This window comes from Stegostoma tigrinum, chromosome 20 (assembly GCF_030684315.1).
Source record: "Stegostoma tigrinum isolate sSteTig4 chromosome 20, sSteTig4.hap1, whole genome shotgun sequence".
Classification (NCBI taxonomy): Eukaryota; Metazoa; Chordata; class Chondrichthyes; order Orectolobiformes; family Stegostomatidae; genus Stegostoma; species Stegostoma tigrinum.
The window spans coordinates 4,165,274-4,188,127 of record NC_081373.1 but is presented as its reverse complement, the minus strand read 5'-3'; the positions used below and the strand labels follow the sequence as shown (position 1 = coordinate 4,188,127).

The window sequence follows — 22,854 nt, the reverse complement described above, 5'->3', positions numbered from 1 at the left end:
AGGGCAATGCTTTTGATGCAGTGTGCCTGAACTACAGCAACGCTTTTGATAAGGCCCTACATGGGAGACTGATAGTGTATTTAAGAGTACATAGGATCCGAGGAAATTTGGCTAATGTGATGCAGAATTGGCTGAGTGACAGGAAGCGGAGGGCAAGGGTCAATGGTTGTTTTTGTGACTGGAAGCCTGTGTCCGGGAGGTTCTGTGGGGATTAGCCTTGGGACCTTTCTGTTTGTGGTTTATATATATGATTCAGACCTGAACGTCGAAGGATTAATCAATAAGTTCATGGATGATATGAAAACTTGATGATGTAACAAATAGGAGAAGGATAGCCTTAGATTAGAGGCAGATACAGATGGGTTGATCAGTGGCGAATGGAATTCAGTCTGGGTAATGTGAGAGGATGCACTTGGGCAGAACAAACAAGGCAAGGGAATACATGATGAACACTAGGACCCTGGGAAGCACCAAAGACCAGAGGGACCTTGGTATGCACATACACTGGTCCCTGAAAGTATCAGGACAGGTGGAATAGTGGTGAAGAAGGCACATGGGATACTTGCCTTCATTTGCTAAAGTATGGAGATTAAGAGCAGGGAGGTGATGCTGGAACTGTATAAAGCATTATAGTTACTCCACAGCCAGAGTGTTGTGCACAATTCTGGAATCCACATTATGGGAGGGATGTGATAACACTGGAGATGGTGCAGAGGAGATTTGCCAAGGCATTGCCTAAGCTGGAGAGTGTCAGTAATGAAGCGAGATGGAGTTATTTTCCTTGCAATAGAGGGGTTTGAGGGAGGCATAACTGAGATGTATAAACATATGAGGAGCATATATAGGGCAGACAGGAAGAAGCTTTTTCCCTTGATGAAGGATTCAATGACCACAAGTCACAGATTTAAGGTAAGGGACAGAAGGCTAAGAGGGGATATGAGGGAAAAACTTTTTCATCCTGAGGTTAGTGGAAAACTGGAATTTCCTTTCTGTAAGGGTGATAAAGGCAGAAAGCTTCATAACTCTGAAGAAATGTTTAGAGCAAAGAGACCTTGGAGTGCAGGTTCATAGTTCCTTGAAAGTGGAGTCACAGGTAGCTAGGATAGTGAAGAACATTTTTTTTTATGCTTGTCTTTATTGGTCAGTGCATTGAGTATAGGAGTTAGGAGGTCATGTTGCCGCTGTGCAGAACATTGGTTAGGACACTATTGGAATACTGCATGCAATTCTGGTCTCCCTGCTATAGGAACAATGTTGTGAAACTTGAAAGAGCTGAGAAAAGATTTACAAGGATGTTGCAAGGATTGGAGGATTTGAGCTACAGGGAGAAGCCAAAAACACTGGGGCTATTTTTCCTGGAACAGCGGAGGCTGAGGGGTGACCTTACAGAGGTTTATAAAATCGGGTTGGGCTATGCCTTAAATAGACAAGGTCTTTTCACTAGGGTGGAGAAGTCCAAAGCTAGGGGGCATGGGCTTAAGGTGAGAAGGGAAAGACTTAAAAGGGACCTATGAGGCAACATTTTCACATAGAGGGTGGTGCGTGTATGGAATGAGCTGCCAGAGGAAGTGGTGGAGGCTGGTACAATTACAATATTAAAAAGGCATCTGGATGGGTATATAATAGGAAGTGTGTAGAGGGATATGGGCCAAATGCTAGACAATGGGGCTAGATTTATTTGGAATATCTGGCCAGCATGGACGAGTTGGACTGAAGGACCTATTTCCATGCTGTACAGCTCTGTGACTCGAGGGCTGTATGTCCACTTGCAATGTCAGGGCATGCAAGACTGAACTGAGACCAGATCAGTTTGGAATTATGTTTGGCATGGACTAGTTGAACTAAAGCTCAGTTTCTGTGCTGCGTGACTCTGTGACTATGGGCCAATTACTAGAAAATGAGTTTGGAATAGGAAGGTGGGCACTTTTGACTGTTGCAAATTCAATGGAGCGATTGGGCCTTTTTCTGTGCTGTAGTCTATTATTTAATTTTTTTCATTTGTGGGACATGAACATCATTGACTAGGCCAGCAGTTAAGGCCCATCCCTGTTTGAGAAAGTGGTGGTGAGCTAATTTCTTAAATCACTGAAGTCCACATGCTGTCAGTTGACCTAAGGGAGGGATTTTCAGGATTTTCACCCAACAACAGTGAATGAACAGCAATATATTTTCAAGTCAGGATGGTGAGTGCCTTGGAGGGGAACTTGCAGGGGGGTGGTTTTCCCTTGTCCTTCTCGATGGAAATGGCCATGGGTTTGGAAGCTGTTGTTTGAGGATCTTTGGTGAATTTTCTGCCTGCACCTTGTAGATAGTACACACTGCTGCTACTGAGGTTCGGGGTGGCGGGAGTAGATGTGGCATCAATCTAGTGGGGGGCTGCTTTGTCCTGAGTGGCGTCAAGCTTCTTGAGAGTTGCTAGGGCTGCATCCATTCAGGCAATTGGGGAGTATTCCATCACACTCCTGATTTATGCTTGTAGATGGTGAACAGGCTCTGGGGAGTGAGAAGGTGAGTTACTTGCTGCAGGATTCCTAGTCTCTGACCTGGTCCTGTAGCAACTGTATTTATATGGTGAGCCCAGTTGAGTTTCCAGACAATGGTAATCCCAATGATGTCGACAGTGGGGAATTCAGTCACAGTAACTTGATTGGGGGCATTGATTAGATTATCTGTCGTTGATGATGGTCATTGCCTGGCATTTATGTGGCATGAATGTTTCTTGCTACTTGTCAGCCTAAGCCTGGATCTTGTTGCATTTGGACATGGACTGTTCCAGTATCTGAGGAATCACGAATGGTGCTGAACATTGAGCAATCATTGGCGAACATCCCACTTCTGACATTATGATGGAAGGAAGGTCATTGATGAAGCAGCTGAAGATGGTTGGGCCGAGGACAATACCCTGAGGAACTCCTGCAGCGATGTCCTGCAGCTGAGATGACTGACTTCCAACGATGACAACCATCTTCCTATGTGCCAGGTATGACTCTAACCAGTGGAGAGTTTGCCCCGATACCTATTAATTCCTGTTTTGCTAAGTCCCCTTGACGCCACACATGGTTGAATGCATCTTGATGCCAAACTGTGTCACTCTAACCACACCTCTGGAATTCAGCTCTTCTGTCCATGTTTGAACCGAGGCTGTAATGAGATCAGGAGCTGAGTCGTCCTCGTGAGACCCAAACTGGGTGTCACTGAGCAGGTTATTGCTGAGCAGATGCTGTGTGATAGCACTGTTACTGACACCTTCCATCACTTTACTGATGATCGAGAGGAGACTGATGGAGTGGTAATTGTCCGAGTTGGATTAGTCCTACTTTTTGTTGAGGTTGTTGAAGTTGGTTGGCTCACCGAGTTGGGTTCTTGTTTTGCGGACGTTTCGTTACCATGCTGCGTAACATCCTCAGTACAGCCTCCGATGAAGTGTCGGTGTGTTTTCCCGCCTGGTTTTTAAACTCTGGAGTCCATTGCAATGGGTTGCCTCAATTCCGGTTGTCCTCCGAAGTGGAATGTATATGGGGTGGAGTTCAATGTGTTTATTTATAGCATGCCTCATGGAGTGCCAGGCTTCCAGGAATTCCCTTGCCTGTCTCTGCCTAGCCTGTCCCAGGATCTTGGTGTTGTCCCAGTCGAAGTGTTGGTTCTCCGTGTCCATGTGGATTGAGATGAGTGAGTATTGGTCGTGTTGTTTTGTAGCCAGCTGGTGCTCATGTTCTCTTGTTATTAGTTTCCTTCCTGTTTGTCCGATATAGTGTTTCTCACAGTCTCTGCAGGGGATCTTGTAGATGATATCAGTCCTGTCCATGGCAGGGAGTGGGTCTTTACTCCAGGTGAGCAGTTGTCGTAGGGTTGACGTGGGCTTGTGTGCCACTCTGATGCCCAGCCGTCATAGAAGTAGTGAGTTCTGATGTGTTTCTGATGTAGGGTAGCGTGATGAGTGTGTCGGGGGGTGTAATCACTTTCTGATGCTGTTTGTGTAGGCATCTTCTGACCCAATTCTTTGGATACCCATTCTCCTTGAACACTTGGAAGAGGTATCCTTCTTCTTCTTGGTGTAGTTCCGTGTTGCTGAAGTGTGTTGTTGCCCTCTTAAATAGTGTTCGCATGCAGCTTGGCAAACCAACCAACCTCAACAACCTCAACACTCACAACCCAAGCCACAAATCTCCTCCAAAACCTGCTTTTTGTGTATAGGACATATCTGGGCAATTTTCCATTGTTAGGTAGCTGCTAGTGTTGTAACTGTACTGGAACAGCTTGGCTAGGGGGGCAGCAAGTTCTGGAGCACGTCTTCAGTACTATTGATGGAATGTTATCAGGGCACATAGCCGTAACAGTATCCAATGTGTTCAACTATTTTTTCATATCAAGTGGAGTGAATTGAATTGGATGAAGACAGGTATCTGTGATGCTTGGGACCACTGAAGGAAGCCGAGATGGATCATTCACTCGGCACTTCTGGATGAAGATTGCTGTGAATTTTCAGCCCTACCTTTGCACTGATGTGCTGGGCTTTTCCACCATTGATGTTGTAGATGTTCTTGGAACCTCCTCCTCCAGTGAGTTGTTTAATTGTCCACCACCATTCACCACTGGATGGAGTAGGACTGCAGAGCTTAGATCTGATCCTTTGGTTGTGGGATCGCTTAGCTCTGTCTATCACTTGCTGCTTTCACTGTTTGGAGGGATAGTGTGAACCTGATGGGCTACTTCCACACTGGATTCTATGATTACTATGGAATTAACTATGTTATGATTAATACTGATGCTTTGGAAATACCCTGAGGAGCTGTGCAGCAGAAATCTCTTTAAGCCTGTTGATAGAGATTGGCTTCTGCTGGTCGACAACTGCAGGAGGCGAGCTAACTACAGTGTAGTTTTCACATGTCGCACTCCCTATTTTATAATTCTTTCGGTTTCCCAGCATCAATGTCATTCCCCTTGATAAGAATACAATGCTTCTGAAAATGGCCATGAAACAAAAACTATTTTCAAATCAGCATTGAAAATGCAGATTTTGGAAATCATTTTTATTGCATCTATAATTCAATGTGCCAATTAATTTGATTAAATAACATTTTTCCTCTGGCAAATCAAATCAATAATAATCCAAACATAATATTTACTGAGTATGAATCAGAGATCTTTGAAAGAAAAAGCATCACTTGAAAACCTTAAGTTGATCTAAAATGTAAATATAGCATTTTTCTAAAAATCCTCCTCTAACAAGCAGCTGTGTATGAAACCCCGGGAGTGAAATTCAAAATGGAATTATAGCTGTTAAAAACAGTTTTCATAGAATCTCAACAGTATGGAAACAGGACGTTCGGCCTAATAAGTCTACACTGACCCTCAGACAGTCTCCCACCCAGACCCATCCCCCTATAATCCACACATCCCTGAACACTACAGGCAATTTCCCATGGCCAATCCACCTAGCCTGCACATCTTTGAACTGTGGGAGGAAACTGGAGCACCCAGAGGAAACCCACACAGACCCGGGGAGAACGTGCAAACTCCATACAGTCAGTTGCCCGATGGTGGAATCAAACCCCTGTCTCTGGCCCTGTTAGACATCAGTGCTGACCACTGAGCCACTGACAAAAATCCTGAGGTGGTCCTCAGAAGGGAATTGAACCCCAGTCTCCAGCAGGATAGGCAGGGACAATACCACTATTCCAGTGAGGGCCGTAAATCATTTACCTCATTTAAGCATTCAAATTAGATTTGTTTCATCTGTAAGTCAGATCTTGAATTTCCTACCAGGTTGATTAACTTAAATAATGTTTTAAAGAAGTAATTAAGCAATATATATTTAGACTAAATTAGACATGATAATTAGGTTATTAACAAAACAGACTTTTCCACATGTAACTTGATATGTTCAGGTTTTATTAAAGTTAGTTTAAATGAGGTGCTTGAGAATATTTTTCACACTGGCTTTATTGAAATTAATACCTCGGTTTTACAAAAAGTAATATGCCTTTTAGATATTATTGTGAAACAGGGTAAATCCTATTCAAGCAGCCGTCACAAAGTAAAGTGTTGCATTATTAGTAGTGTTTGTTCAGCCATTAACTTGTCAATAGAAGTCTTCTCCGAAAACACTAATGTTTTTCAATTGATAATGAACAAAGTTATGTTGATTTGCTAAAAGTCCTGATGAAAATACGTTTTAATGCTCGAATGTAAGAATACAAGCAGGCTTTGGACCTGGGAAGAAAATGCCAGTTCATAATTTTATTTCTTCCACCTATTCATATACTTACGATAACTCTTTTTCAATATAAATCATCAATCTTATATACATTTATGCTTTCTGCTTCAGCACTCTTTCCTGGTAATTCATTCTAAAAAAAACATGTAATGTAAGTGTAATAATGCAGGAAAAGTGTTCAACACTATTACAAATCAGCTGTGTATAACAACAGGTAAGCAGCTCTATTTCATCTACTCTAATCCATTATATATGGGAACCTATTAAGTATCTCAGTAATGAACCATTGAGAATAGTGAGTTAGTATTCTTGTCAAACTTGAGAGTAATGCTAACCAACTGACTGCTGAACTAACAAAAACAGAAATTGGTGGAAAAACACAGCAGGTCTGGCAGGATCTGTGGAGAGAAATCAAAGTTTCAGGTCCATTGACCGTTCCTCAGAACTGATTGTAGTTGGGAAAAGATTGGTATATGAGCTGGAGATGGGGCATTGTGAGGGGTAGGGGTGGGGTGTTGGTGGGAGGGTGAAGAAATAAATGATAGGTGGAGAACAAGCCCAGACAGACAGAGCAACAGTTGCACAGATGAAGGGACAACTGCCATAGTTACCTTACCTCTACATCCTCACACCATACTTGCTGTAAAAGTTTTATTCCATTCTTCCAGTTCCCCTGTCTCCATTGCTTCTATTCCAATGATGGCAGCTTCGACAAGGAGGCTTCCAAAATAACCACCTTCTTCCTCAGCCGAGGATTCCCCAGCTCCATTGTCAACAGGGCTCTTGACTGGGTCCGATCCATCTCCCACACTTCCGCCTCACCCCTTCTCTTCCCTCCCACAACAGTGATAGGGGTCCCCTTGTCCTTACCTACCATTCCACCTGTATCCACATCTAGAAGATCATTAAACACTATTTCCTCCAGCTTCATCAGGATATCCCGGCAGCCGGGAAGGAAAGCAGTGACCATATATATCAGCAAGGTGGCTTAACCCGAGACTCTACAACTGTAGTGTCTCCCACCCGCCCTCCTCCTCTAACCTAGTTAATAAGGTAAGGTTCATTCTAAACTTTCTCTATTGAACATAAGTTTGTTATTAATTTGTTATTATTACTTGAAGTGAGCTTTCTGCTTTAGTATTGAGTGGGTGTTCAGATAAGTGGGGTATGGATGCTAGGGCAGTTGCTTGCTCCTCCTGCAAAATGTGGCAGTTGGGAGATGTGGCACACGTCTCCGCTGGCTACATCTGCGGGAAGTGCACCCAGCTACAGCTCCTTGAAAACCGTGTTAGGGAAATGGAGCTGGAGCTGGATGAACTACGGATCATTCGGGAGGCAGAGGGGGTAATTGAGAGGAGTTATCGGGAGTTGGTCACTCCTAAGGCTCAGGACAAGGATAGATGGGTTACAGTTAGGGGGAGGAAAGGGGACAGACAGACAGTGCAGAGATCCCCTGTGGGCATTCCCCTCAGCAATAAGTATACCGTTTTGGATACTGCTGGGGGGGTTGACCTACCAGAGGAAAGCCATAGTAGTCAGTTCTCTGGCACTGAGCCTGACACTGTGGCAAAGAAGGGAAGGGGGCAGAATAGAAAAGTACTCGTGGTAGGGGACTCGATAGTTAGGGGAATCGACAGGAGATTTTGTGGGCAAGATCGGGATTCCCGGAAGGTATGTTGCCTCCCTGGTGCCAGGGTCCGGGACGTCTCCGATCGGGTGTATAAAGTTCTGAAAGGGGAGGGTGAACAGCCAGAAATCGTGTTACATATTGGCACAAATGATATAGCCAGAAATAGGTTTGAGGATATAAAAAGTGATTTCAGGGAGTTAGGATGGAAGCTGCAGAGCAGGACGAACAGAGTAGTGTTCTCTGGTTTACTACCGGTGCCACGAGATAGCGAGGTGAGGAACAGGGAGCGGGCGCAGCTGAACACGTGGCTACGCAGCTGGTGTAGGAGGGAGGGTTTCAGATATGTTGATAATTGGGATGCCTTCTGGGGAAGGTGGGACCTGTACAAGAAGGATGGGTTGCATCTGAACTGGAAGGGGACCAATGTCCTGGGTGGAAGGTTTGCTCGAGTAGTTCGAGAGGGTTTAAACTAGTATGGCAGGGGGGTGGGAACCTGAGCTGTATACCAGAAGTGAGCGTTGATGCAGGTGAGGCAGTAGCAAGAGGTAGACCAGCTAGTGGGAAGGATTTTCCTGGGAAGGAACCAAGGGATCGGTTAAAGTGTGTTTGCTTTAATGCAAGGAGTATCAGGAATAAAAGTGATGAACTTAGAGCATGGATCGGTACCTGGTGCTATGATGTTGTGGCCATAACAGAGACATGGGTTTCTCATGGGCTGGAATGGTTGCTGGATATTCCAGGGTTTAGAACATTTAAAAAGAATAGGGAGGGGGGAAAAAGAGGAGGGGGTGTAGCACTACTAATCAGAGAGGGTATCACAGCTACAGAAGCTTCCATTGTCGAGGAAGATCTGCCTACTGAGTCAGTATGGGTGGAAATTAGGAACAGCAAGGGAGTAGTCACCTCGTTAGGGGTTTACTACAGGCCCCCCAATAGCAGCAGGGAGATTGTAGAAAGCATAGGTCGACAGATTTTGGAAAAGTGTGGACGCAGTAGGGTTGTTGTAATGGGTGACTTTAACTTTCCTAATATTGATTGGAACCTCCTTCGAGCAGAAGATTTGAATGGAGCTGTTTTTGTAAGGTGTGTTCAGGAGGGTTTCCTAACGCAGTACGTTGACAGGCCGACGAGGGGAGAGGCCATTCTAGACTTGGTGCTCGGAAACGAGCCGGGGCAGGTATCAGATCTTGTGGTGGGAGAGCATTTTGGTGATAGTGACCATAACACTCTCTCATTCTACATAGCTATGGAGAAGGAGAGGATTAGGCAGAATGGGAGGATATTTAATTGGGGAAGAGGAAACTATGATGCGATTAGACACGAGTTAGGAAGCATGGACTGGGAGCAGTTGTTCCATGGTAAGGGAACTATAGACATGTGGAGATGGTTTAAGGAACAGTTGTTGGGAGTGATGAGTAAATATGTCCCTCTGAGACAGGCAAGACGGGGTAAGATAAAGGAACCTTGGATGACGAGAGCGGTGGAGCTTCTAGTGAAAAGGAAGAAGGTAGCTTACATAAGGTGGAGGAAGCTAGGGTCAAGTTCAGCTAGAGAGGATTACATGCAGGCAAGGAAGGAGCTCAAAAATGGTCTGAGGAGAGCCAGGAGGGGGCACGAGAAAGGCTTGGCAGAAGGAATCCGGGAAAACACAAAGGCATTTTACACTTACGTGAGGAATAAGAGAATGGTCAAAGAAAGAGTAGGGCCGATCAGGGATAGCATAGGGAACTTGTGTGTGGAGCCTGAGGAGGTAGGGGAAGCCCTAAATGAGTTTTTTGCTTCTGTCTTTACGAAAGAAACGACCTGTGTAGTGAATGAAACCTTTGAAGAGCAGGTGTGCATGCTGGAATGGATAGAGATAGAGGAAGCTGATGTACTGAAAATTTTGTCAAACATTAAGATTGACAAGTCGCCAGGCCCGGATCAGATTTGTCCTCGGCTGCTTTGGGAAGCGAGAAATGCAATTGCTTCGCCACTTGCGAAGATCTTTGCATCCTCGCTCTCCACTGGAGTCGTACCTGAGGACTGGAGAGAGGCAAATGTAATTCCTCTCTTCAAGAAAGGAAATAGGGAAATCCCCGGCAATTATAGACCGGTAAGTCTCACGTCTGTCGTCTGCAAGGTGTTAGAAAGGATTCTGAGGGATAAGATTTATGACCATCTGGAAGAGCATGGCTTGATCAAATACAGTCAACACGGCTTTGTGAGGGGTAGGTCATGCCTTACAAACCTTATCGAGTTTTTTGAGGATGTGACTAGTAAGGTTGATGAGGGTCAAGCTGTGGATGTGGTGTATATGGACTTCAGTAAGGCATTTGATAAGGTTCCCCATGGAAGGCTCATTCAGAAGGTCAGGAGGAATGGGATACAGGGGAACTTAGCTGCTTGGATACAGAATTGGCTGGCCAACAGAAGACAGCGAGTGGTAGTAGAAGGAAAATATTCTGCCTGGAAGTCAGTGGTGAGTGGGGTTCCACAGGGCTCTGTCCTTGGGCCTCTACTGTTTGTAATTTTTATTAATGACTTGGACGAGGGAATTGAAGGATGGGTCAGCAAGTTTGCAGACGACACAAAGGTCGGAGGTGTCGTTGACAGTGTAGAGGGCTGTTGTAGGCTGCAGCGGGACATTGACAGGATGCAGAGATGGGCTGAGAGGTGGCAGATGGAGTTCAACCTGGATAAATGCGAGGTGATGCATTTTGGAAGGTCGAATTTGAAAACTGAGTACAGGATTAAGGATAGGATTCTTGGCAGCGTGGAGGAACAGAGGGATCTTGGTGTGCAGATACATAGATCCCTTAAAATGGCCACCCAAGTGGACAGGGTTGTTAAGAAAGCATATGGTGTTTTGGCTTTCATTAACAGGGGGATTGAGTTTAAGAGTCGTGAGATCTTGTTGCAGCTCTATAAAACTTTGGTTAGACCGCACTTGGAATACTGCGTCCAGTTCTGGGCGCCCTATTATAGGAAAGATGTGGATGCTTTGGAGAGGGTTCAGAGGAGGTTTACCAGGATGCTGCCTGGACTGGAGGGCTTATCTTATGAAGAGAGGTTGACTGAGCTCGGTCTCTTTTCATTGGAGAAAAGGAGGAGGAGAGGGGACCTAATTGAGGTATACAAGATAATGAGAGGCATAGATAGAGTCGATAGCCAGAGACTATTTCCCAGGGCAGAAATGGCTAGCACGAGGGGTCATAGTTTTAAGCTGGTTGGTGGAAAGTATAGAGGGGATGTCAGAGGCAGGTTCTTTACGCAGAGAGTTGTGAGAGCATGGAATGCGTTGCCAGCAGCAGTTGTGGAAGCAAGGTCATTGGGGTCATTTAAGAGACTGCTGGACATGCATATGGTCACAGAAATTTGAGGGTGCATCCATGAGGATCAATGGTCGGCACAACATTGTGGGCTGAAGGGCCTGTTCTGTGCTGTACTGTTCTATGTTCTATGTTCTATGTTCTATATCACCATAAGGCAATTATCTGCCTCCCTTGTCAATCTTCAATAGGGGATGTTCTCTCTGGGGCACCCTGATCCATTCCTCCTTCACTCCCAACACCCCACCCCGACACTCGCACAACCCCTTCCCCTGCAATCACAGAACGTGTAACACCTGCCCATTTACTTCCTGCCTCCTGCAATCCAAGGTCCAAGACATACCTGCCAGGTCAAGCAACACTTCACCTGCACTTCACTTCATTTAATCTAGTGCTTTTGCAGTTCACAATGTGGTGTCCTCTACATTAGGGAAGCGAAGCGCAAACTGGGTGACTACTTTGCAGAACCATCTGCAACAAACACCCTGAGCTTCCAGTTGCCTGACCCTTGAACACACCACCATGATCTCTGGCCAATATGTGTCCCAGCCTTGCTGCAGTGCTCCAGCAATGTAAAGTGCAAGCTGGAAGAACATTTTGTTTTCCACTTGGGGACCCTGCAGCTTTCAGGATTAAATATTGAATTCAGTAAGTTTAGGGCCTGAGCGGCATCTCCTGTCTCCCTAGCCCCACACACAAGGCATTGTGAACACATAGGCTGCTACTACAAACAACCCACTGTCAGTTACTTATGATCCCTAGTAGCTGCTACAATAGAGTCATAGAGACATACAGCCTGGAAACAGACCCTTGGGTCCAAATCATCCATGCCGAATAGGTAACCTATATAAACCTAGTTCCATTTGTGGGCATTTGGCCCATATCCCTCTCAGCCTTTCATCTTCATGTACCCATCTGGATGCCTTTTAAATGTTGTAACTGTACCAGCCTCGACACTTCCTCTGGCAGCTCATTCCATACATACACAACCCTCTGTGTGAAAAAGTTGCCCTTCAGGTCCCTTTTAAATCTTTCCCCTCTCACCTTAAAACTATGCCCTCCAGATTTGGACTTCCCCACCACATCCATGCCCCTTATGATTTTATAAGCCTCCATAAGGTCACCCCTCAGCCTTCGATGCTTCAGGGAATATAACCGCAACTTATTCATCCTCTCCCTAGAGCTCAAACCCTCCAATCCTGGCAACATCCTTGTAAATCTTTTCTGAATCCTTTTTAATCTGGTTTTTAACCTTGCATTTCCAAAAAACTAAGAGAAAATGAACAATTAATTTAATCTTGCATAATAATAAAATGTGAGGCTGGATGAACACAGCAGGCCCAGCAGCATCTCAGGAGCACAAAAGCTGATGTTTCGGGCCTAGACCCTTCTTCAGAGAGGGGGATGGGGTGAGGGTTCTGGAATAAATAGAGAGAGAGGGGGAGGTGGACGGAAGATGGAGAGAAAAGAAGATAGGTGGAGAGAGTATAGGTGGGGAGGTAGGGAGGGGATAGGTCAGTCCAGGGAAGATGGACAGGTCAAGGAGGTGGGATGAGGTTAGTAGGTAGATGGGGGTGCGGCTTGGGGTGGGAGGTAGGGATGGGTGAGAGGAAGAACAGGTTAGGGAGGCAGAGACAGGTTGGACTGGTTTAGGGATGCGGTGGGGGAAGGGGAGATTTTGAAACTGGTGAAGTCCACATTGATACCATTAGGCTGCAGGGTTCCCAGGCAGAATATGAATTGCTGTTCCTGCAACCTTCGGGTGGCATCATTGTGGCACTGCAGGAGGCCCATGATGGACATGTCATCTAAAGAATGGGAGGGGGAGTGGAAATGGTTGACGGCTGGGAGGTGCAGTTGTTTGTTGCGAACTGAGCTGAGGTGTTCTGCAAAGCGGTCCCCAAGCCTCCGCTTGGTTTCCCCAATGTAGAGGAAGCCACACCGAGTACAGTGGATGCAGTATACCACATTGGCAGATGTGCAGGTGAACCTCTGCTTAATGTGGAATGTTATCTCGGGGCCTGGGATAGGGGTGAGGGAGGAGTTGTGGGGGCAAATGTAGCATTTCCTGCGGTTGCAGGGGAAGGTGCCGGGTGTGGTGGGGTTGGAGGGCAGTGTGGAGCGAACAAGGGAGTGACGGAGAGAGTGGTCTCTCCGGAAAGCAGACAGGGGTGGGGATGGAAAAATGTCTTGGGTGGTGGGGTCGGATTGTAGATGGCGGAAGTGTCGGAAGATGATGCGTTGTATCTGGAGGTTGGTGGGGTGGTGTGTGAGAACGAGGGGGATCCTCCTTGGGCAGTTGTGGCGGGGGCGGGGTGTGAGGGATGTGTTGCGGGAAATGCGGGAGACGCGGTCAAGGGCGTTCTCGATCACTGTGGGGGGAAAGTTGCGGTCCTTAAAGAACTTGGACATCTGGGATGTGCGGGAGTGGAATGTCTTATCGTGGGAGCAGATGCGGCGGAGGCGGAGGAATTGGGAATAGGGGATGGAATTTTTGCAGGAGGGTGGGTGGGAGGAAATGTATTCTAGGTAGCTGTGGGAGTCGGTGGGCTTGAAATGGACATCAGTTACAAGCTGGTTGCCTGAGATGGAGACTGAGAGGTCCAGGAAGGTGAGGGATGTGCTGGAGATGGCCCAGGTGAACTGAAGGTTGGGGTGGAAGGTGTTGGTGAAGTGGATGAACTGTTCGAGCTCCTCTGGGGAGCAAGAGGCGGCGCCGATACAGTCATCAATGTACCGGAGGAAGAGGTGGGGTTTGGGGCCTGTGTAGGTGCGGAAGAGGGACTGTTCCACGTAACCTACAAAGAGGCAGGCATAGCTGGGACCCATGCGGGTGCCCATGGCCACCCCCTTAGTCTGTAGGAAGTGGGAGGAGTCAAAAGAGACGCCCTTGACCGCATCTCCCGTATTTCCCGCATCACGTCCCTCACACCCCGCCCCCGCCACAACTGCCCAAGGAGGATCCCCCTCGTTCTCACACACCACCCCACCAACCTCCAGATACAACGCATCATCCTCCGACACTTCCGCCACCTACAATCCGACCCCACCACCCAAGACATTTTTCCATCCCCACCCCTGTCTGCTTTCCGGAGAGACCACTCTCTCCGTCACTCCCTTGTTCGCTCCACACTGCCCTCCAACCCCACCACACCCGGCACCTTCCCCTGCAACCGCAGGAAATGCTGCACTTGCCCCAACACCTCCTCCCTCACCCCTATCCCAGGCCCCAAGATGACTTTCCACATTAAGCAGAGGTTCACCTGCACATCTGCCAATGTGGTACACTGCATCCACTGTACCCGGTGTGGCTTCCTCTACATTGGGGAAACCAAGCGGAGGCTTGGGGACCGCTTTGCAGAACACCTCCGCTCAGTTCGCAACAAACAACTGCACCTCCCAGTCGTAAACCATTTCCACTCCCCCTCCCATTCTTTAGATGACATGTCCATCATGGACCTCCTGCAGTGCCACAATGATGCCACCCGAAGGTTGCAGGAACAGCAACTCATATTCTGCCTGGGAACCCTGCAGCCTAATGGTATCAATGTGGACTTCACCAGTTTCAAAATCTCCCCTTCCCCCACCGCATCCCTAAACCAGCCCAGTTCATCCCCCCCCCCCCCCCCCACTGCACCACACAACCAGCCCAGCTCTTCCCCTCCACCCACTGCATCCCAAAACCAGTCCAACCTGTCTCTGCCTCCCTCACCTGTTCTTCCTCTCACCCATCCCTTCCTCCCACCCCAAGCCGCACCCCCATCTACCTACTAACCTCATCCCACCTCCTTGACCTGTCCATCTTCCCTGGACTGACCTATCCCCTCCCTACCTCCCCACCTATACTCTCTCCACCTATCTTCTTTTCTCTCCATCTTCAGTCCGCCTCCCCCTCTCTCCCTATTCATTCCAGAACCCTCACCCCATCCCCCTCTCTGAAGAAGGGTCTAGGCCCGAAACGTCAGCTTTTGTGCTCCTGAGATGCTGCTTGGCCTGCTGTGTTCATCCGGCTTCACACTTTATTATCTTGGATTCTCCAGCATCTGCAGTTCCCATTATCACTAATTTAATCTTACACACAAGTTTTGAGTTGGAGATATTGAGAAGCAAAATTGCATCTATCAAAGCAATGTTTTGATCGAGTCACAAAGTTAAACAGCACAGAAACAGACCCTTTGCTCCAAGCAATGCTAAACATCACCTCAAACCAAATGAAAACTGCAGATGCTGTACATCAGGAACGAAAACAAAGTTGCTGGAAAGGCTCAGCAGGTCTGGCAGCATCTGTGAAGAGTTAATCAGAGTTAACATTTCATGTCCAGTGATCCTTCCTCGGAGCAGTTTCTGAGGAAATGTTAACTCTGATTTTCACTTCACAGATGCTGCCAGACCTGCTGAGCTTTTCAAGAAACTTCTATTTTTGTTTATAATCACAAACTAAACTAATCCCACCTCCTGCTCCTGGTTCACATATAGCATCATATTGTGTATGATGAAGACCTGTGTTTAATTTTTCAGCATAATATAAATTCAGATGGGAGTGATTTTTACCGTGAAGTTAATGTCATAGGTATGCACCATCTGCCCAGATGGTTTTAATTACAAAGATTTCATTACAAAGACAGTTAGTGATTCTCTCAGGATGACCTTTACACATTCCTTTGTCCGTCTAGCGCTCTCGCTCTCGCTCGCTCTCTCTCTCACACTCTCACCATCTACACTGTATATATCAACCTATTTATAACCACAATCAGTTCTGAAGAAGGGTCATGAGACACAAAACATTAACCTGCTTTCTCTCCACAGATGCTACCAGACCTGCTGAGTTTCTCCAGCACTTCCTGATTTTGTGTCTGATTTCCAGCATCTGCAGTTCTTTGGGTTATTTATTTCACTGCTGAAAGTATTCTGCATGTGATACAGATTGAAGGCAAGTGGTTCATTAAGTCGGATATTGCTACAATAGCAGATACTGATATAATTCATGGACAGTCACACATTGCAAAAACCAGTACTGATGGCACTTGGTTTATTTGATTGAATCAGTGTTATACTCAGAATGACGTGTTAAAGATAAGCTAAGCAATTCATTGATCAAAGAAATATCACTGTAAATAGAGATCTGTATGTCTAATACATCAAAGTGTAGAAAGTGATATGATCCAGCTTATATTACTCCTGGGCAATTTGGTTCCCTGACTGAGATTTGGCTTAATGGATTATATTCTGATGTTTTTTTTCCCCTAAATTTTTGATAAGGTAGTCTTCCACTTAAAGACAAACGTGCATTGCTACAGATTTAATTTAAAAACAAAACAGACGATTGTTGTGCAAACATAGTGATTGGAACCAGGTGGATCTCTTTGAATACAAGATCCTTAATTGGAATTGTTAACCTGGGGCAATCAGGAAGCCCTGGCTGACGAATATAACCAGGGGATTTAGAATCTCCTCAGTTTAGGGACTGACTCTGAGCTGGCTGGTTGCAGGCAGTGTACTGTGCACAGTGTAAATAAAGGGTACCTTGGTGACAGGGTAGTGGTCTCAGTGTAATTATATCACAAATGAAATGAAGATTGAGTACAACAAGCCAAGCTAATTATATATAATTTAAAATATTTCAAAATGCATGTTAAAATAAAATCTGATCTTTTTAAATACCATCCATATGTACTCAAATATCTTAAACTTTTATAGGATTGACATACTGTTTCTTTGAATTCCAGATATTGTGAGTTTGATAGCCTTTGCTTTGATTAGTAACACAACAGAGCTTAACATTTCTTAGCTTCAAATAGCCCCTTCAGGGTTCCACCTCTACACTTCTGGCCTGGAGTTTTCAATTGAAACTCTCATTGATGTAACATCTTTCATAATCATTCTGAGTTAAATGCTTTCTCCAGGAGTTCTTTCATAAAGTCTCAAGCAGGGCTACTGCAAATGAGAACCAAAAGCTTTCCAATGTCTGTGATCTAAGCAAAAAAAAATTGCAATTCTTCAAAACTAAAAACAAAACAAATATCTTTCAGTGTTTACTTCTTTTAGTCATGCTACTTTTACAATGCAAGTGAATTCCTATGATTATTCTAGAAGCTGCTGTTCTCCATAAATCGTTTAAAAATCAGTTGCTTTGTTGATACAAATGGGATGGTGGGAAAAGAAACATGACTTGGGGAGGGAAGAGGTTGAAACTCAGGGAGGATGAAATTCAGGGAAGGAAGAGAGATCGGGACTTAGCGGGAAAGAGATTAGAACTAGGTGGAAGGTAAGAGATTGGGATTCAGTGGGAGAGATGGGGACCGGGAAGATGGAGGATTGTGATGGAGTGGAAGAGACCTGGTCCACGATCTCCACCACATCCCATTCTAACAAGCTCTTCACTCCTCCTAGTGTTGATCTCTCCACCTGCTTCCCACCAGCTTGTCTCAATCTCTCCCCACCTTTTCCTCCCACCTTACACACCCTTAAATGCCAATTTGTTTCCTAGAGTGAAGTCTATCTGATAACATCAGTGTGGGGAACCATGCATTCTCCAATAAATGCACATATATGTAGTTGCCCACAGTTTCCAGTGTCTGCAAAGGCAACCTTAAAAATCATGGCTCCAGGAAGACTGACCAGTTAATTATTAAACCTTCTCTAACACATACAGGCCAAAACCCATACGCCACAAATTCAAAATCCAAACAATTGATAAAATAAAATCAAAAATAACATTTTTTGCTTATACTTTACATCATAGAAGATGAATGGTTATTACTTGAGATGGAAATATTTGTGAGTCGATGGAGTGCTATTGATTGAATAATTCTTTTGAAGAACTAGAACAGTCATAATGGGCCAAAGAGCCTCTTTTACTTCTGCCTGATTCTTTCCTGCAAAGTGAATCATTTGATATCTGTGTAATATACAGTGATCTGAAGCAAATGTAACACGTTATATCTTCCCGCTCTCTGTACTATAATTAATCATTTAACATCAATCCTTTCTCAGCACCTGATTTGGAATCTTTATCGTTGAAAGTCTTTTTTTTAATGGCTGTACAAATAGTTATGGATTGATGATGCTGTGATAACCTGCTCCCAATAGCAGACTGCTCGATAAGCTCAGATATGAGAAAAAGACTAAAGTTCTGCCATCCAAGTAGGCAGTCTATAAAAACCTTATTGATTATGATTGTACCATATACTTACATGAGAGTAGAATGACATATGAATAGGAACAGCCTTACAATCCGACTTCACTGATCTTTTGTTAACTTGGTTAACGTTTCGGTAACCATGTAGTTGATGATGCTCTGAAATGAATGTGGACAGATCTCACACTATTGCTTCTCCCTCAGATTTTAGACCTGGTGATTAATGCACTGAATCAGAACCGGGTTCAGTTTGAGCTGAAGCCTGGTATTCAGATCATTGTTTCTACTGCTCATCTTACATTAGGTAAGTGTGTCATTTGTGCAGAATACCATCAAATAGCAGGAGTTTTTTCTGCAGTAATATTGATGCATTTCTCTTCACAGACTGGTAAAGATATCCTTTGAAGCCAGGCTTTTTTAACAAAATATGTCTTTTTTTTAAAGAAAAGAGACCAAGACCATAAGAAAAAGAAACAGGAGTAGGCTATTCGACCCCTTGAGCCATTCAGTAGGATCTTGGTTGATCTGACATTCCTCCCATCCATTGGGCTACATTATCCCTCATAAGCCTTGATTCCCATACTGATCAAGAATCTCCGCCTTAAATGTACACAAGGACTGTCCCCACAGCTATCTATTGCAAGGAGTTCCAACGGATCTCAACCCTCTGAGAGAAGAAATATCTCCTCATCTCAGCGTTAGATTTTCACACCTTTATTTTGTGGCACCTCTAACCTTGGCTGAGATTCTGGAAGCAGTGAATAAAAATTCCCCTATTTGGGATAGCCCTGAAGATGATTTGTATTGAGGTCTTTTCATGATTTCTGCTCTCTTTCATTTTGACCCGAGTAAAACAAGTCCTTTGCATTTGAATAGTTCAATCAGTGGTAATGTGGACGCTTATCACCAAAAATCCTCTGTTTCTTTGGATTTGATGTAGGGTGCTGTTGTGCATCCTTTCATCTCAATCTGCAATACTGAAGCAAACTCAAACATCGGCCATAGCTTCAATTCTGTTGAATGGACCTGAAACCTCAGGAAAACAGAGGAATAGTTTCATGACCAAACTAACTCAAATCTACAAGGGAATACAATTAATTTTGCTATCGGCACAAAACAAGTTTATTGCCATTTTGTGGTGCAGTGGCAGTGTCCCTACCCCTGGGCCCAGGGAGACCTGAATTTAAGTGCCACAAACTCCAAATGAGTGTAATAACAGCAATGCACACGTTGATTAGAAAATAGGTTAAATAAAAAATTGATAACAATCAACGGCCCATTTTACAATGCGTCTAATCACTCTCGTACTGAATCTCACTGTCCTTTGCCTCAATATTGTTTTAAATTGAAATGTCTTGGCAATGTTTCACAAGTTAATGGACAATCACAATTGTTCTTGTGAAAAATCAGCTGCCACTCAACACAGATGGTAAAGACCAACTTAATTCATTCACTGCTCCAAATGATTCCAGAAATGAGGAAGATGAGTCTTATGAGGAGAGATTGAGCAGTTTAGGGCAATACTTTCTGGAGTTTAGAATAATAGGCGAGCTAATTGAGGTAAAGAAATGCTAAGGGGGATTGAGAAAGTGGATGTAGAGAGGATGTTACCGCATGTTGGGCAACCCAGGATGAGAGGACACAGTCTTAGGATAAGGGGTAACAGATTAGGAGAAATGATTTCTATCAAAGGATTGTGAATCTGTGGAATTCACTCCTCCAAAGTGCAGTGGATACTGGTTCATTGAGTAAGTTTAAGGAGGAGATAAATGGATTTTTAATTAGTGACGGGTTATGGACAGTTGGTGGGAAAGTGGAGTTGAGGTTGAGATGACATCAGTCATGATTGTATTAACTGATAGAGCAGGCTCGGGGGCTGAATAGCCTACTCCTGCTCCTAGTTCTTATGAATTAGCAGCAATTTTATGATGGTAACATGGGTCCTAGATTCGCAAAGTAATTACCTGAAACAATTCTATTGAAATGAAACGTTTAATATAGTTTCCTCCTCTGTATGGCTCTTTGTCCCCTATTCCATCTCTTTGTTGCACTTTTTTTCCTTGCATTAAAACACAACATGTCATTTAAATTAAATGGACATAAAAGGCTTTCTCGGAAAGTTATTAGGCGTTGTCTTGGAAATACCCTAATTTCATGCCTTTGTATGCACTTCGATCTTATATCTCTCAGTGAGCTACTGTGCAGTTTCTGGAGGAGCAAGACAATCTAGATTATAGTCTCCTCACCTCCATGTTCAGGTACCTAAATGCAGTCACTAGAAACTCTGGCCCTGTTTGCCATTTAATTATGGTGACTGCTGATGCATTAAACATCATTTGTAACACAAAACCCTGGCCAATGTTAAGTTCCTGCACTTCTTTCCACTTTCCCCTGGCTACTGGTGTTTATTTTGAAGAAAGCAGGAACTGGAAAAACAAAATGGGGTTGATTTTCTAGAAAAAAATCACTCCAACAGAGGTCTTGTTGGGAAGAGTGAAAATTGGAATAGCCACATGATTAGACAGTCAGGCCAACCTCTGATGTGACCATATCAGCCAGGTTACCAATGATGGAACATAACCATCGCTGACTAACACATTTCTTCCCTACACTTTCAAATTTAATGGGGAACTAAAGACTTTTGGATCAGTTAGTTTAGTACCCTACAGTTGAAGAAAATCTGACACATATGTAGGAGGTGATAAATTCAACACGATCTAATTCGCTAGCATGAGAACATTTAGTCTTTAAATATTGCTCATTGTCAGGTTCCTGTTTGGATCAGGTTGAGCTCACTGAGAGAACAGTGTGGAGGATTTCTGCAAGTACACAATTTGGTGTGTGCCACATTTGTTACAGATTTGTTTATAATTTCATTGTAATTAAGGAACAGTGAAGTATTTCTGAATTATTTAACATTTCTGTTTTAGCTGCTCTAAAGTGTCTACAATGAGGCAATAATACTTTGGAATGACAAATAAATACCAAGAAATGATCTTAATAACGTATTTGCCCAGCTAGATATACTGCAATTGATCATTATTAAAACTAGCTTTTTACTGAACAATTTGTAATTTCTTTCCTGGATAACTGACCTGAAATAGCTTACGTCACATGTGCTGGGATCTTGCAAAACACTTTGTTGAGTGGCAGTTATTGAGATGTATATTTTTTAATGTCATTGTATTTTCATAAGTGATTGATGGAAAAATGAACATTATCTTGAATTGGTAGCTTGCCAAGAGGAATCATTTGTGGTTTTGCTTTCAGGACAAGTAGCCAGATCAATTTGGATTTTGAATTTGCATTCCAACTATCTTCAAGCCCTATTGTTATTAGAATCTGAAATCTTCCTCAACAGCCACCCGTAAATGTAAAATGTTGAGAAGAATAATACTTCTAAACCACGAGGGATAATTCCTTGGGTTATTTCATCATAGATTGCCTCAAACATCCACAGTTTAGACAGATAGGTTTCTCCTTTCACAAGCTTTGAAGCAGACAATGAGAGAAACGGGTGGAAAAGATTAGCAACTACAAGGCAGAAAGATGAATTAATACAGATTAAAAGAACAGCACATGTTACTTGGTTGTAACTAAAAGATTACAATTTCAGGTAAACCAGTGTCTGAACCAACCTTTTGATCAGAAATCGTACTGGTTTTGTGATTCAGAAAGAAACATTGCATGAATGCAATAATTTTGTCAAAAGCTCAGATATGCAGTCCTCTTGAAAAAGAACGGCATGTTTTCAAATTATCTTTGGAAGCAGAGCATTAATAGTTGGAAGAATAAATATGCCTCCTTACTGATCATCACAGTAATTAAGCATATCATCATGCAATGATGAAACTTGGTCTACACAAGGGTGAATTAAGTAGAAGAAAATGAAAGCAGTTTCCTATCAGAGACTTTCTGAGGTCTCCATATCTTTGGAATGGAGGGAAGGCTCAATTCCAGAGAAGTGTAACCTCACTTATCTGATGAGTATGTGCCTGCTTAGATTTAATTTGTGGCAGACCCTTGCCTGCTTTCTGTGCTGCACAACTTTATTTTTGCAAGGACCATGTAGCAGTTTAGTCCTGAGACATCTCGATGGAATGTGCTTCATTTCCTTAAGAATGGAGGGGTGAATGCTGGGAACCATGCTACCAAACCAATGTTGGCCTTTTTGTGGTAATCGAAGTCAAAAGGGCTCATATTCCTCACACCATACAGCCTGGACAAACAGGAAGACTTCAAACTGGAAGACTCTACTAGTATTTAACCATCTGTTGAAAATTGCATTGCTTTGTCTACCTAGGCTCCACTATGGCTTCCCAATAGGCAAGGCTGTTCAACGACAGAGCAAAGTTAGAAAGTTATGACTGAAGTTTCTAAACAGCTGATGTTCTTACCTAAACTCTTTAGCCATATAGTCCTAATGTAAATAACGCTCCTGAGCTCAGAAATGTCAAAGGAGCATATTTCAATATTGCAGATCCTGTCTGAAAATAATGATACTGAAACCATCTGAAATTAAAATTGAAGTAAAGGTCTCCCTTATACTAGAATGCAG

General features: G+C 44.1%; 1 protein-coding gene across 2 annotated transcripts in view; it reads left to right on the top strand.

Moving 5' to 3' along the window:
- LOC125462076 (VPS10 domain-containing receptor SorCS1-like) overlaps positions 1-22,854 on the top strand; it is a 1,248,383-nt gene that overhangs the window by 1,182,183 nt on the left and 43,346 nt on the right. For both annotated transcript variants that reach the window (XM_059652946.1, XM_048551586.2), the window contains exon 24: positions 18,501-18,600. In XM_059652946.1, the coding sequence (XP_059508929.1) occupies positions 18,501-18,600 (100 nt within the window). The remainder of the gene's footprint in view (positions 1-18,500; positions 18,601-22,854) is intronic.